Source organism: Parambassis ranga, chromosome 4 (genome assembly GCF_900634625.1).
Source record: "Parambassis ranga chromosome 4, fParRan2.1, whole genome shotgun sequence".
Classification (NCBI taxonomy): Eukaryota; Metazoa; Chordata; class Actinopteri; family Ambassidae; genus Parambassis; species Parambassis ranga.
The window spans coordinates 5,972,996-5,988,564 of record NC_041025.1 but is presented as its reverse complement, the minus strand read 5'-3'; the positions used below and the strand labels follow the sequence as shown (position 1 = coordinate 5,988,564).

The window sequence follows — 15,569 nt, the reverse complement described above, 5'->3', positions numbered from 1 at the left end:
TGCTGTTAGACAGCCAGTGTGAAAGTCAACAACTTGGATCTTGCAGCATGAAGTCAGATGAATACAATAACTGAGGTCTTGGTGACCTCAGATATTGTATTTCTGAGAAATTTCTCTAGATGGCGCCAAAACAGATTTGAAGGTGTTTGAGGGCTATACCAGATGTCCTTATATTGTAAGGATGAGTTTATTGTCCCTGATATTCACTGTAGTATTTGTTAAAAACTTACAAACTTATGGACATTCCCATAGGCAGCTGTGCTTTGCTTTCAGCGTGAGCATTCAGACATTCTGCTACGGACACGTATAAAGAAAAATACATTCAGTCAGATTGTGTCCAAACAGAATGGGTCTTTATTCAGGAAGTGAAAGAAAAAAAAGATTGTAATCAACACCCCATTTAAATACAAAACCAACAAAAATAAAAATAAACATGATATTCATTTGCATATCAAAGAACCATTCAATAATAATTACAATCCAAACACCTCATAAACCACTTTTATGAATCTATACACAAACTCTGATTTAGAAATTAGTCACTTTTACAATAAAATTACAAATATGTAGCTTTAAAAATAATTAAACTCAAAATAACATTTTAGCAATTAGCATCTTAAAATTATATATAGTGTATCTCCACATAAAAATACAAAATAATACCAATGACGTTTAAATATGAAAAATGATTCTAAGAATTCTGCTACTATTAAATCAAATAAAAATGTGGGATAAAACAAGATGAAATGAAATAGAAATATGCATGAAAAAGTCTCTCCTTTTGTTAGCAAAACACTATCCAAAATAACTACAATCATTTACATCAGTACAAAGATATCTGGATTTAAAAATACTTGCAATGAAAAAACGGGGTTTATTTTTTCTGACAGTAAAAAATGACACTGTGGATCAGAAATCTGCAAAATATGCAATGAAAAAAATAAATCTGCATTAAAAAGGTTTACACTGTAGTTCTTACTTTTATACAAACATTAGAAACAGTATTGCACATCACAACACAGATTCGAGGTTAGTCAGCCTTTCAAAATGTGTTATATTCAAGTTTCAGAGTATCTACGAGGACAGGCAGCTGGGCCTCGATGCAACAAGGGAGGACCTCAAGTGTCTTCCAAGAATATAATAAAACCTTCATGTTTCCTTCCTTCAAATGAAATGTGTGTCATGTGTATCAAAATCAAAGAATCAACCGTATATCAAATGTTGTCGCTTATGACATGATTCTTTGTATCCGAACAGAACTTTTGGACATAATTAGGGGGAAATAAAGTGTAATATTAGTCCTATTATAAATAGAAAAATACAATCAAAATCAAATAGTTGTTTTTTTTTGTCTACAAAAATAGCGAAATAAATATGATTTTTACAAAAACAAGGACACATACAGAACAAAGTAACAGTGTTTAACATAGAAAATAGGACCTCACAAAAACAGCACGAGTCAAGTGTTACAGGTGACGATATTCAAACATCATCAGACGCCATGAGAACTAAAGCCACGAGGAGGAGAGAAGGGTGGGCGAGGCTCGCTTCACTTTGATCACGTTACAGCCAGTGATGCCAATCTGACTCCCGGCCCTCGCAACATCCAGACTACATTAGAATATATTAGAAAATATTGGATTGTTGCTTTACTCACACATAACATATATAACTTAAGACCACTGCTTCACGCTACATCTTAAATAAGTAATCATGAAAAAATAAAAATTTAATAAATCATCTGTAGAATTATAAATAGGTGGAGGCCTCAGAGAGTCCACATCTGCACTGAAATCACTTCAGGTGGTGAATAAGAAGAATAATGAGCAGGGATAGAAAAAGTAGTGCATAATATATATTATTATAAAAAACATATTGAAGGGCCAGTGATAGGTAGTAGACACAAGCACAATTAATTATTTGATTCACCTATAAGTAAATAAACGTCTTTGTAACAGTACACACCTGAACACTGATACAGAGGAGCACACACTGGGGCATGGAGCACTAAAACCACGACGACACTTACAGTACAGTACCAAACAGACGGCTGGGCCACCGTCCTGACAGAAAGATTGTCCCTAAACAGTTTTTTGAAGAGTCCTTCAAGGGTCGGAAAGGTGGAAATCAACCAATCAAATAAATATAAACAAAGAGAAATTTCAGTTTTAGCATGCCAGGAGACCAAGTGTCAAAACACAAGTGTTGTGAGGAGATGTTTCATCTTCCAGTAACTGGGCCACTGAGTTTCCTTCAGATTTCTGCAGCACGCAGCATGAACGCCTGACTGTTTCATTACAAAATAAGCAGTTCTAAGCATGCTTATTAATGCGACCCAGTTAAATCTGACCAAGTCTTTTGTTTGCACCTGGTCTGCCAGAGCGATACTGTATCACATTAACCTTTGGAACCACACAGAGATATGGATAGGAAGGGTGAAGGCAGAGTCATTCTGATGTTTAATTCTCCTCCACAGAACTAAACTAGAGCCTCAGTCTACACTAACAACAGTCACACAGCACATGGACAACACACGAACACAAACCACTGAACACCACTCTGCTTCTCGACAGGATTTTTTTTTTTTTGCCATACAAGCCACCACGTGAAAAATGATGGCGTCCACTAAGTCTACACTAGAACCAATATCACTTTTTGTTTCGTTAGTATGTAAACGGATCAAACAACAGAGAAACATCAACGCATGCAAGTTTAAATATGCTTTTTTTTTAAATAAGTTATTTAGCTTCTTATGATTTTCTCCCTCTTAGGCATCTGTAATTGAAGATCATGCTACTCACTATAGAATTTTCTGTCTTCTCTTTAATTATGATTTCAGTGGTTTGTTTTTTTTATTTTTTTTCCTCAGTGTTTTTTTTCCTCACATCGATCTTGCATGCTATTTTTGTAGCTAAGCCTATTGTCATTACATGCACTCTAACTTGTTCTATGGCAAAGGGGGCCATAAGTGGTCGAGTGCATACTGCATTTCATTTTACATGATTCAGGTTTATAAATGGCATTAAATATAATACCTACACATCTATTTATATATATATGTATATATAGCAGCAAAGCTTCTAAAATAGCTTAAGTATAATTGTTGAATACAGTTGCCAGATTTTGTATTTTGAGGTATCACTCTATGGGTCAGTATGAGCGCAAAAATAACCCTATTATCTTTTTTTTTTCATAAACTCTTGAACAAGAAGAAAGAGCCTATGGAAACATTAGAAAACAACAGTTTGTTTTGCGGCAGAAAATGTGTCAATTTTAAGCTTCCTATCATTTTTGCTACCTTTGGTTAATGATCTGGGGCAGGCGCCAACATTAGTGAATCAAGGTTTTCCCAGAAAAGTGTGCACTGAACGCACTGTGGGGTGGCTAGCAGCAGACAAACAGACAGACAAGCTGCCCCCATGCAAAAAACATTCCTGTATCTACTTTAAATCTCACATACAAAAATAATAATAATAAAAAAAGCTACAAAAATCAATCTCTTTTTAAATCTCCTCTTAGAAAAGATGAAAGTACCACAAAAGAGTTGTAGAGTTGTCAGAGCCTGAGATGTGAGGGGGGTTTTGGTGAAAAACTGAGGCTTGTGGTGTTTGGCTGCTACAAAAGATATATAGATATATATAGTATATACTGTATAGTGTTATGTACTTGATTATACTGATAGCTTAGGAAAGCAGGAGAGGCAGAGCGATGCTCTTTTTCCTGTTAGCCAGTGTTTCATTTCCCTTTCCCTTGCCTGTGTTATCATGGATGCAGAGTAGCGATATCTAGTTCCAGCGGAAGTGAATCTGGCGGGGGCGGTCAGCGCCTTCTTTTACCAGGGGCTTGTGAAATTCTCTCCCTGCCCGGGAGTGGATGTTGGCCCAACAGAACTCACAGTAGTACTGAAGACAGGTGACGTTAGCGCAGAAAAAAGGGGCAAACTTCCCTCCACAGCGTGCACCCTGGCACTCATCACACAGCTGATCATCCAGGACATAGGGCTTCACCTCCACCTGCAGAGGAGACATACATGTAAATGTCCAGGCTTAGTGCAGCAGAGATTAAATCACCCCTAATAACCTTTTCCTCTCCATAGCAACAAGCTGTTGCTTTGTCTTATGATGCTCAGTCTTGCATATAAAAGTTCTATGAATGACACATCGTATTGCGTCATGTGGACTTTATGTAAAGGAGATTGTTAATGAAAGGGAGACTGTACCCTCTTATCAATGTCGCCATGCTGCAGCTGGACGAATCTTGCACTGATGGCAGCGATATAACTCTGCTGATTGGAGAAAGCCACTCGTCCTGCCCCCTTGGGGTACTTGAGCTCTGGATCTGTGTCAATTCCTGCGTAGCACACTCCACCATAGAGGCGATCCATAATCATGGCCAGCTCAACTGAAAAGAAGGGAAGATAGAATAATGCATTTAAATCAGGAGGATAAAGAGAAGATGATGTGGCTGTAGTCATACAGCTGTAAGACATGACTTTAACTGTGGAAAAAAAAACAAATCGGCTGTAATTACTTGCTCTCAGGGGACGAGGGACACCTCCGACAAAGATGGTCTTTCGAGGATCAAGTGGCTGAGACCCATCCATCACAAAATCACTGTCACTCAGGTTCCACGGTCGAATTTGCACCTGAAGTCACAGTCAAACTTAATGGTGAACCACCTCTTACGTCATTCAGAAATATTCAAGACATCTCTATTTCTTTTCACAATAAGTTGGTGCTCTGTTAAACTCACAGGTTTGTCCTTGATGGTGGGGCTGGAGACGCATAGGTACAGCTTTCCATCTTCCTCCATGCAGGCTTCAATTAGAGCTTGCACTGAGGTCTCCTCTTGGAACAGCAGGAACGCGTATCCTAGGAAACACGAAACACAGAGAGCTTCAGCATGTGCACAAGAGACTGAACACAGGCTCCCAACAGCATTTAAATGACACCAACTTATTTGCATTAGTGCTCCAGCCCCATACAAACACAGCTGCTTTATTTGCACTGAATTCATGTTTCATGTAAGCTGCTCACTGATTTGTGAGTACCTTTGGGTGGAAAGTAGGATTTGCTCTCTGCTTTGTGTGGCCAGTCTACCACCAGGTGACCAAAGCGACGGAAGCTGGAGGTTATTTCATCTGAGGGAATGTGGGAAAAAGCACATTAGGTGGCTGACGACAGAAAAAGACAGCTGATAGAATAAGATTAAACCAAAGGCCAAATTTATTCAAGCTGTCCTCACCTTCGTCGATGTCAGGAGGCAAACCTCCAACAAACACCTTACGGGAGAAACGCTCAATGCGCTCCCCATTTTGGTGTGGGTAACAGTTGGGGGACCCAAGGACACCCGGGACACCCTGGTTGCCATGGCCATCATCAAGGAGATTGTCATCAATAGGAAAGAGGGAGGAGCGGCCTGGAAAGGGTTAAAAAAAAATAAGGGTAAGGCTACAGATTATTGTTAAGCATGCAATTAAACACACAGTGGTACAAACACTAACAAACATGTGACTAAGCCCAGTCAATTTACCAGTACCTGCCTCTCCTTTATAGGAGAGGCAGGTTATAGGTCTTATCTGCCAAGGACACAGTCGGGACGCAAAGCTGTCTATGAAATAATGTTTCTGCTTTTACTGCAGTTTATCGCTGAGTGGTTGTGAGACAAAGCACCAGCTTAAAGAGAGGATTATGTACAATTTAGTTTTTACTGATCGGAGACTGGGGCACGCAATCATGTGTGCTCCACTCTGAACAGTGTGGCAGATAAAACAAGTGTGGAAAGGCAGGCTGAGCGGCACAAAGCTGTTAATATAATGGCTGAGCAGTATGGAGCCCCAAAGTGGAAATAGTTTACAATCAAATAAACTGGATAACATAGATAAATCTAACAATCAAAAATGATGTAGTAAATGATCAAACCTCCACCTCTTATTGCAGAATGGTTTTTAATTATTTCATTTCTTATGAGGATCCATAAAACAGCACAGCCATTGCACTTCAAATAACCGTGACCAAACCTGAAACCCTTGACATCATGCATGTCTGGATACTAAAGTAAAAGGTATTTTGTAATTATTCTTAATAGCCGATCATAATTTGTTGTATTGTAACATAATGCCAATGATGATGTTACTGAATTGAAGAGCGTTGCTATTATGTCTCACTCCAGACTTCAGGCCTCAGTTTGGTGTCCATTTAAGCAACAAAACATGCCACAAGAGAACAAGCCACCAGAAAAAAGAGACACATTGTAGCAAGCTGAATTTACCTCGACGCCTTCCAAAGCTCCTGGCTGCATGTAGAAAAGTACAAGAGTGCAAGTTTCAGCTGTGCAGACATTTCTCAGAGGGTATTTGTAACTATAGACTTTAATCTGCAAACATCTCCCGTCCTCTTTATCCTGCCAGGCTTCAATAAATCCATGTCAAATAAGCTAAACTGACTGAGATACTTGATATGGCTTATGTCCTCCTGAGACCCCAAATAAGATGTATTTTTTGGTACAATTTCTTTATGCTTACTACATTCTCCACCATTTAGAACATACATAAACAAATAGAATACGTATGTGTCCTATGATGGGGATACAAAGATAATCTGTCCGTATAAAATGTTTCACAGAAAACACTGATGCCTGTAAATGACACAGTTCCTACTACTTAATTTGATTTTTTTTCCATGAAAGGATCCAGATTTGATAGAATCCATTTGGAAACCCATAAAAATAAACATGTTATGAGCCAACTCCATGTGTTACATCACTGTAAAGCCCTGGATGTCCTCTGCTGTGTGCTGTGGTATTTTCTGACAGATCTTGTTCATGTCTACACCACATCACGGTGAGTTTGCTGAGTGTGTCTAATGAGGCTTAGGAGTAACAGTGGAAGCATCATGAGAACTGGAGACACAGAGGGAGATGGTGCTAAGAGATAATTACCATTGAGCATGAGCAGGCCGTCAGCCCCGGGGTTAGGGCATCCCACGCGGCCTGACATGAGAAACAGACACACAAATAAGGATGAGACATAGAGCAGATGGAGAGGACAGGGTGAGGCAAATGCATGTACATGGGAATAAACACACAAAAACACAGACACAAAAAAACAACAGTGCCTGCCAGTGAAATGTGCCACAACAGCTTTGTCACATGTCTCTAGTGACAACTATGCTGGCACAAGGAGGAACAAAAGCTCTTTATCCCCAAGGAAGCCACTTGTGTCAACATACACTGCAATATTATATTTGTATTTCAATTATAGTTGAAAAAAAAGATTATTAACTAATGAACTGACTAATCAGTAATTTTAGACAAAAATGTCAACCATTGCCATGCTGTTCACTTTCTTTTTCAAAATATGCGTCGAAATAACTGATTTAACCTGTGATAAACTGAACAGAGAAGCACAGTTTTCATAAATTGATATTTGTTTCATTGTTAGATAAAAATACTTTTCTCATTTTTTCCTCATACATGCCAGCATATTACAGTTTGGAGGACACTCTGTTATGTAGGCTGTACTAATCTACACAAAATAAAACACAGTAAGAGACTCAGGGCTCCTCTGTGTGTTTCTGAAACGCTGGTTTTGACTTTTGAGCTTCAGTCCGGACTGTAGCACTGAGTCAATGAGTATTCCTGATGTGTGCCGATTGCTATAGAATCGCCTGCAGCTGGAGTTTGTTGCTTTCCTGTCCCAAGCACAATGGGTGGACATAACACAGAATTTGGAACAAACTCTGGCCAGAAGTGTAACAACATGTGTGAGTTCTTGTTCTCTATTAATAATGAATAACTAAAACATTTTGAAGAGCTGCAAATCTTGTCACAATAAGCATCTATTGTCTTGGCACATACACCATTTATACGGATAAGCTGTGCAGACGTGACATCTGCATACATGCCGACCCTCACCGATGTCGAACATTACATTACATGAAGCTTTGCAGACATACAGATGTGTAAAAACACAAACTAGTCTTTAGCCATTCAGTCTCAGTTCTAGGGAATATTGCGAATTTCTGTAAACTGCTTTTTTGTATTCCTACCAGAGGGGGGCGCCATGGTCAGAAAGGTTTAAATTCTACATAGTGGCTTTAAATATTAAATACTTAATCTTAAAAATCGTATTATACATGATAAAGGAAATAAAGTAGGGCATAAAGTATCCCAGCTTTAATGGCTGAGTAAACAGAAGTCTAAATGACAAAAAGTTTCAGTTGCGTTATTATTGTTGTAATCTCTGTGGTCTTGTATTTAGCAGCCATTAGCATGAACACAGTGTTATGTTAGCTGTGGCACAGCTATAAATGGCAGAGCAGAACCTTGCAAACCGTCCTTCCCTCTCATCTCCTCTCCTGGCTGTCACACACAGTGTGTGAAAGTGTGATCACATCTAAAATTAGTCCAGACCCCCCTCTCTCTGCTGGGCACACTGGCCCATGTCCTCTCCATCTGCTCCAGCAAGGAAAAACAAGAAACTCACCCAAAGACAGAGGCCACAGGTTGAGTAATAATTTTAGTAAACTGCAAATAAATACTTTGAGACACAGCGCTTAATGCTTGCACATATATGTAAGCAAATAAGAAGTGAATGCACAGCACAGTTTTAAAGGTAAGGCTCTTTCTCTGCAGTGTTTTAAAGTGATAGTGTATCCTACGTGTGAGGCTGTAAATGAGCCACAGGCAGCCGTCAGTAGGAGAGGCCGGTGCAGTTATTTGACACTCCTCCTCTGATGTCCAAGCAGCTGAGCACAGGAGGACGGGACAGTGTCACACTACGGCACATTCTCTGCTTGCTATGCTAAACCATGAGGGTGAATTCAGAAGAAACCCAGAACTATTTATAAATCTTTGCATTCAATAATTATGTATAATAACCAGGTAAGAAAACAACGGGAATCCATTAGAAATCTTCCCAGCAAAGTTCCTCCCCTCACTCCTCCACTTCTTACTCAGATCTGTGTGCTGCCCAGGTTAAGTAGCCACAGGATCAGAGCTGGAAGGTCATGCAAATGTACAGCTGGTGGCACAAGTATTAAGCTCTCAGCAGGGAGAAAATAAGCTGGTGTGTGGAAAAACAACAGAGCTTTAGGAGCAGTGGGCCTGTCACTTCTCTGCACTGAGTCACTCTGCACGATGTCAGGTTGCTGCCTCCCCGAACATGATCACCTCCCTCTGACCCTGCAAATGAAGGCTGAAAGGGAAAGGCCATCTTACCTTTCATCGGATCCTGCTCAGCTCGCATGATGTCAATCAGAGAGCTCTCCAGGGAGTGCATGTTCAGACTGTCGTACATTCTGGTGCGGTCCTGAAAAACACAGGTGTGAGATTTAATATCATCTGATGGAACAAACCCACACTGTGCAAGGGTAAATCCTCACGTTTCCAACACACTTTTGTGATTTGGCTTATGAATAAAAAAGCCTCTGAAGCACGGGGTATTTGGCTTAACATGTAAGCGATTTAAGTGTGCAAGTACCTCACGCTTGGATTAACATTCTTTCCGTATTTATTCACTTTAGGAGTCTGAAGGTAAGTTTACGGGCGGCCTATATGTCGGGTTCCCTGAGATTTGGAGCGGTTCCCAGAGGCTGACTGAGAGAGAATGGAAACCAAAACCAGGAGTGGCATTTAGCCACACAGCTGAGATGCAGGTTATCGCAATAGCAAGTTCATTGGTGAAACACATTGCCAACAGTGGGGCAAATCAAAGAGCTTCACATAAATGTAACTAAAAGGAGTGTATACTTAGAACTATTCACCTCCACATTACTTTGTGAAAGATTTCTGGACACCAAACTCAGATGGAATCTTTAAAGGGATAAAAAAACAACCTTATCAGATATCTGCCTGTCCTGGTTTCTATAGTCATATTTTTATTCTTATTATGCCAAATTCCTGTGACATTTCTGTTGAAAGGAATAGAGGTTTCTGTTACGGCCATGAACACAATGGTCAACTAACCATGCTGAACCATCGCTGGAGACCATGAATGGCAGAGATCATTCTGACTGGTGGTAACAGTCTACAGAGTCAAGAGGATGCAAATGGTAGGCACTTCTTTTTTCATCTTGATCTCATGTGGACAATCTAAATCATCACAACATGGACAAACACCAAGTTGTGTTAAAAATAAAGAGGAAAGCACTGCTGTGTTTACAGTTTGTAGCTGCATTCCTCTAATGAATGATGAAAAAGAAAATCTACAACCTGCTGTTGGGAGTTATTTCCTCTCACATGGCTGCGGAGTGTATGTGCTTGTTGATTGCTCTGTGTGATCGAGTGCAACTTTGTGGACCAGACCAGCCACGTCTCACTAAACCTTTGTAACCACTAGTTATTACTCTAGGGCCCTTGGTAAACACATTAACTGTCAACAGGGACACTTTCTTTGGTAGAACCTTTACTGTACCGCCACTGTGACAGCATATAAAACAAAACCTATATTAGTCCAAATATCCTCCTTGTAGTGGATTTAGACTAAAATAGCTGAGTTGTTCACTGGTGTGACAAGCAAAGGTTTAAGAACAGCCTCATGCTCACAAGAAGCAAAGGAAAGAGCAATGGGACTTACAATGATGTGGGGATGTTCTTTTTCATACACTAACAGCAGGAAACTGCTGTCCAAATAACCAGTGACCTGCCTTACTTACAGGCATAAGGCTCTCACTCTCTCCTATACTCTCTCTGTCTCTGTGTGATGTTAAAAACATGACACAGCATAGATACAGCCTGTCACTGACTTCCAAACATTAAACAGAAAGGACGGAAGGAAAAGACGTGGAATCCCAAAAATTCTGGATTCAACACTGTTTATGGAAATTAACAATCCATGGAGTCAGGCCTGTTTCCTGGAATAGGAAGCGTTGTACTTCTTGGCACCGACGCGGCTAATAATTTGAGCTCATAGCAACAGTTGTACCATTTGGTGACACCATTATTTAGGTGATATCATTAGAATGGTTTGAATGAGTCACAGCTACAGTGTTATTATTCTGACAAATGGTTTATGCATTTTATATGAAAAGCCACACAGTTGTTTATTATTTTCAGTTTCATGTATTTTAAACTGTAAAATAGGGTCTTTTAATCAAGAGATGTACTGTGCAGTGCAGAAATAGACAACCAGTGTAGTATGTGACAACAGTGAAAGCCTCTTACACAAAGCCTGTGTATGACTGCTTTCATAGGAGAATTAAACTAGCAACACAGAGCTCTGAACAGAAGTAGCATTAAAAATATGAACTTATGTAAAATATGATTCTGTATATGTGACTAATATTCTATATATTGAATACCTATGAAAAATCCTAAATTTAATTACAGGACAACACTAATGGTTAGCTTGAATTACAAGTCTAATTTAACTGATGACCGACTGTAAATCACAGGAAACAGTGTTAATTACAGCTGCATCATTCAGAATGCAGAACAGCAGCTGTCTTTACCCACTAAAAGGTCACAACTGTCTGCGCTCTGGCAGCCTGGGTACCTGAAACAGATCACACTTACAAGATGATCTGACAATGAATGTAGCCCAGCCCCCACTGAGTATGCCCGGCACCAGTTCTTTCCCACGTTCAAAAATCACAAAACGCTCCACATACACACAAACACGCCTATTATTCTTCAAAACACCAACCACAACCCAAAACACGTACCTGCAGGGGCAGCAAGGTGTTGCTGTTGCTGTCTGTGCGAAACATATTCTCCTCTATCCAGGACTTAGGCCCCAGTGATCCTCCAGAGCGTGGGAACTTGGGAGGAGCGATGACGTTGCTCGAGAAGGGCTTCTTCAGGGGCGAGACGTGACTGACCGAGCCAGGTACACCCATGCCACTCCCTCTGCGGTGGTCCCGGCCCCAGGACATCCCTCCAGAGCCCCAACCGTTCCCTTGGTGACCTCCCCAAGGAGATGGCTTCACCATGGGCTGCATTACACATCAAGAAGTGAACACATACACAGTGGGTTACAAAGAGAGTATTACACCATTTTAACACAATTTCTTTGTGATGCTATTCTGTATTTCTTTCCTTTCTTTTCTCCCCATTAGCCACAGCCCAGCTTGATCTACTCCTGTAACGGGTGGGTAGATAAGAAGATTTAGGGCTTTAAGACTAATACTAAGTATCCCGTGCGCTGCGACACCACCACTGTAACTTCCACACACTCTCTCTCCACCTGGACCCTGTGTCCCATCTTAACATCAGAACACTGATTCACATAATGCTTAAAATCTCATGTGGAAATTCAACTTCAATGTGCCGATCCCCAGATGTTTGCTTGTTTGAGGAACGTTTATATTTGCAGTGCAGTGCACTTCTATTCAAGGAAAAGGGTCAAAGGTCAGAAAAACAGCAAAACTACAGATGCATTAAAGACACACCCAGTCATGCACACGCTTCTGTGCGCGCAACCAATGTGCAAATCACATGAGAAACCCGAAGCTGCAGGCTACAAACACATAAGCCCCACTGCTGCGTTCATGTGAGCCACTGCTGCAGCCTTTCCTCAAGATCCCCCCCATCACACCACCAAGATACTGGATGGTTTCATTTCACCCAAATAAGAAGCCATTTAGGACAGAAAACCCTGCAAGCCTTTGTATTCCCACTGAGCAAACCACAAGACAGGGATGGTCCAGTGCCATGTGACTGCATCCCACTGCCAGCTTCCAGAAGAGAACAACAGCTAGATTCAGTGATGCTCCCTTGTTCCTGTGTTCACCCCACCCTCACTTTACCTCCACAGTACCGACTTGAGCCTTGCATCAAATGAACTGCGTTTTCTACACTGCAATGAGAAAAGCCTATTTATCCTTCAAATACCAAGGCTTCAGACTGTCCTCAATCACAAATCTCTTGAGGCTATATCTCTGCAATGTCACAAGATGATCCCCATCCTAAGGACATTCCAGTGGTGGCGTTCACATGTAATTATAGGGACCACATTTATACGCACTACAAAGAACCGAGCTGTAGTGGGTTCTGATGTCTATTTTTAGCCAATGGAGAATACTGACTTACATACGGGTAATAATAAGCTTGCCCTCCTGTGTCCCGTGCTATGTGATTTATGTTCTCCACATCTCACCTGATGTTGGTTGTAGTTGTTCCTCTGCTGCAGGAAGGCGCCCTGCTGGGGATGCATCTGGGGACTGACAGGGGACCTGCGACTCTGAGGCTGCTGAGGGACGTTTATCTGGGGCGAGAAAGGACCGCTGAAGCCCTGCACATTAATCCCGGCGCACGGATTAGCTGACACCGGCGAAAAACTCTGGAAGAAGGCCGGGTTGATGGAGGAGGGGATACCTGGGTAGAAGCTGTTGTCAGAGTCCGTGTTGGGCATCTGGTTAATAGCGTTAGCATGTACGGGGTTGATGGAGTTCGGTGCGGGTGGGGGAGATGAGCTGGTCTGGACGGACCAGGGGGTGCCGAACCCGGGGAGGGAAGGTGAAGAAGAGCCCCCGCTGGCGCTCTGCATCTCCTGGGTGGGGAGGTTCGGAAAAGCGGCACTGAGACCTCCGGACAACATGTTGCCGGTGCTGCTGCCATTGCCGTTATTTATATGGTGGGTGATGGGGGAGTCCATTTGGATCTTGTTTAGATTTACGGAAGTGGGCGATGGCGACGCAGCATCAGCTTCAGCCTCTTCCACTGGAGAGCCGCAGGGGTCAGCGGCGCTGGGGTCGGGCTTGGAGAAGGGCTGTCTCTGCGGCAGGTGACTGAAACGTCCCTGGGGTGGGGGCGACTCTGTGGGGCTGAACTCAGTGTGCTGACTTAACTGCTGATGTATTTTTCGGCTGTGCTGAAGGTCACAGATGGACTGCGACGGGCAAAAATGATCTCGATCGAAATCGGGAAAAGCTCTCTTCTGGTTTAGGTGGTTGTTGTAATCCGGCGTGAAGGAGCTCAGCTGGCTGTCGTGGTTGTCGGTTTGGTTCGGCTCTCTTCCGGATTTTCTGGCCGAGCTACTGTCGCGGTGCTTTTCCTCGGTTGACGGGGGTAACTGCGTGGTTGTCACCCCCACAGGCTCATCCTGCATGTTTTGCTGATGCGCAGCAGCTGACAGGAACAGCGGCGACGCGGCGACGCTGCTGAAGGGCGAACCGGGAATAAACCGGCAGGACGAGGCGTTCTGTCCGTAGGCCGACCTAAAACACCGAATTCGTTTAACTTGAAGCAAATAATGCGTTAAAATATATTTTACCACCGTTTTTCAAATGAGGTTTCTTCAACGGGAAAATGTCTGTGAATAGGCTATAGGCTAAAGCACAGAGAGGAGGGGGCCTGTCCTATGCGAATCGGCTCGTTCTAGTCGTATTCTCGGTTTTGACTCGGTGATTTTGTTTAATCATCTATCTAAAGACCGAGCTATCTGGGCCTTGTCCGCTAGCCTAGCCTGTGTAGTCCATTCCGGTCCGACCGTGCTACCCCCTCCTCTGGTTACCGGCTGCGCGGCTGCGGCAGAGGATTAAAGATCCCCGACTGCATCTACGTCACGGCCGCATCACGCCTCTGTGCGCCCGCCTCAAGCCTCGAGCCCGAGCTGAAAAGAGGACCGCATTGTTTACGTCACTTTTTCATTATTCATAAAGTGCAGTAGGCCTACACCCTCCATGAAGTAGCCTCCTGTAGGTGCGAGCTTGAACTGCGGGCCTAGTTCCAGAGACAGTTCTCATGAATTCTGTGAGTTTATGACGCTGCAGGAGTCCTCTGGCAGGATCCGGCTCTGTCATATGTGAATTGTAATTTCTGTTCATGTAAATCGACACATAACAGGCCTAATGTAAGAGACTTATTTTAATTTAATTACCAGATAAACCTCAAACAAATGTGTTTTATAACCTGCCATGATCGTGTCTGCTTGGTCACTATTCAGTTTGTCTTTTCAAAACACTATATTTGGTACAGCCTTCCTTTGCTCGTGCCCATCAGTATTCAAGTCCACCACCATTATTGTGCCGTGCGTCTGCGCCAGCGTCACTTTACGCACGGACGCCAACTGCTAAATATAGTTTTCTATGTCAGCGCGTGTCAAGGGAGATGAATCTTCATCGCCTGTTCTGAACTCCGAGCTGACAGGCAGCCCTACCATATGATCCGTAAATGGCCACCAGTGGCAGCAGCAGTAGCTATATGGCTACTGGCAAATTATATTTTCGTGTGGATGAAAGAGAGAATGTGTGTGTGTGTGTGTGAAATGTGACTGTGTATGAGGACTGAAGAGAAAAACAGCCGAATCTCCCCCCAGAAGATGAATAGTAGATGTCTTTTATTCACCCTTTTAAAATACAAAACAAGTATCAGCTGGGAATTGGAGAGATGCAAATGAGAAACACTCCACTTTCTTGTTTTGACAACAGGCTCAGTTTATTGTGTTGCTGAGCCTTACCTGTGTGAACGCTGCAGCAGATTTATTTTATAACAAACAAGGAGCATTTTTTTATCTTTGATCTTTGATCTTTTTAAAGATTGAAGGTGAATCCATCACTGCAGTGTCTGTGTGTGAATGTACTTTCTAATGAGGAGGACAGATACCACTGTAGCAAAGCAATGTGCGTGAT

The 15,569-nt window shown here is 42.2% G+C and overlaps 1 protein-coding gene across 3 annotated transcripts; it reads right to left on the bottom strand.

Moving 5' to 3' along the window:
* Positions 1-331: 331 nt before the first annotated feature.
* cpeb2 (cytoplasmic polyadenylation element binding protein 2) lies at positions 332-14,476 on the bottom strand. Of its 3 annotated transcripts, none has more exons than XM_028403422.1 (11): positions 13,097-14,476; positions 11,664-11,933; positions 9,220-9,310; positions 6,940-6,990; positions 6,271-6,294; positions 5,245-5,418; positions 5,051-5,140; positions 4,753-4,871; positions 4,531-4,645; positions 4,220-4,401; positions 332-4,013 (listed from the first exon to the last, which is right to left on the bottom strand). In XM_028403422.1, exons 1-11 carry the CDS (start codon positions 14,045-14,047, stop codon positions 3,786-3,788), a joined length of 2,295 nt encoding a protein of 764 aa, XP_028259223.1. In that variant the 5' UTR covers positions 14,048-14,476; the 3' UTR covers positions 332-3,785. The 3 variants fall into 3 exon arrangements, with proteins under 3 accessions (XP_028259223.1, XP_028259227.1, XP_028259226.1); XM_028403426.1 differs by having other exon boundaries at positions 6,940-6,951; positions 9,250-9,310; XM_028403425.1 differs by lacking the exon at positions 6,271-6,294.
* Between the last annotated feature and the right edge of the window lie 1,093 nt (positions 14,477-15,569).

What these genes read in the sequence shown, in the direction of transcription:
- cpeb2 (XM_028403422.1), bottom strand. Translation starts at nt 14,047, where the DNA reads ATGCAGGATGAGCCTGTGGGGGTGACAACCACGCAGTTACCCCCGTCA. An exon ending in ATCCTACTTTCCACCCAAAG is followed by an intron (nt 4,872 to 5,050) that starts GTACTCACAAAT and finishes CGTGTTTCCTAG; the next exon opens with GATACGCGTTCCTGCTGTTC. An exon ending in CCCTCGTCCCCTGAGAGCAA is followed by an intron (nt 4,402 to 4,530) that starts GTAATTACAGCC and finishes CCTTCTTTTCAG; the next exon opens with TTGAGCTGGCCATGATTATG.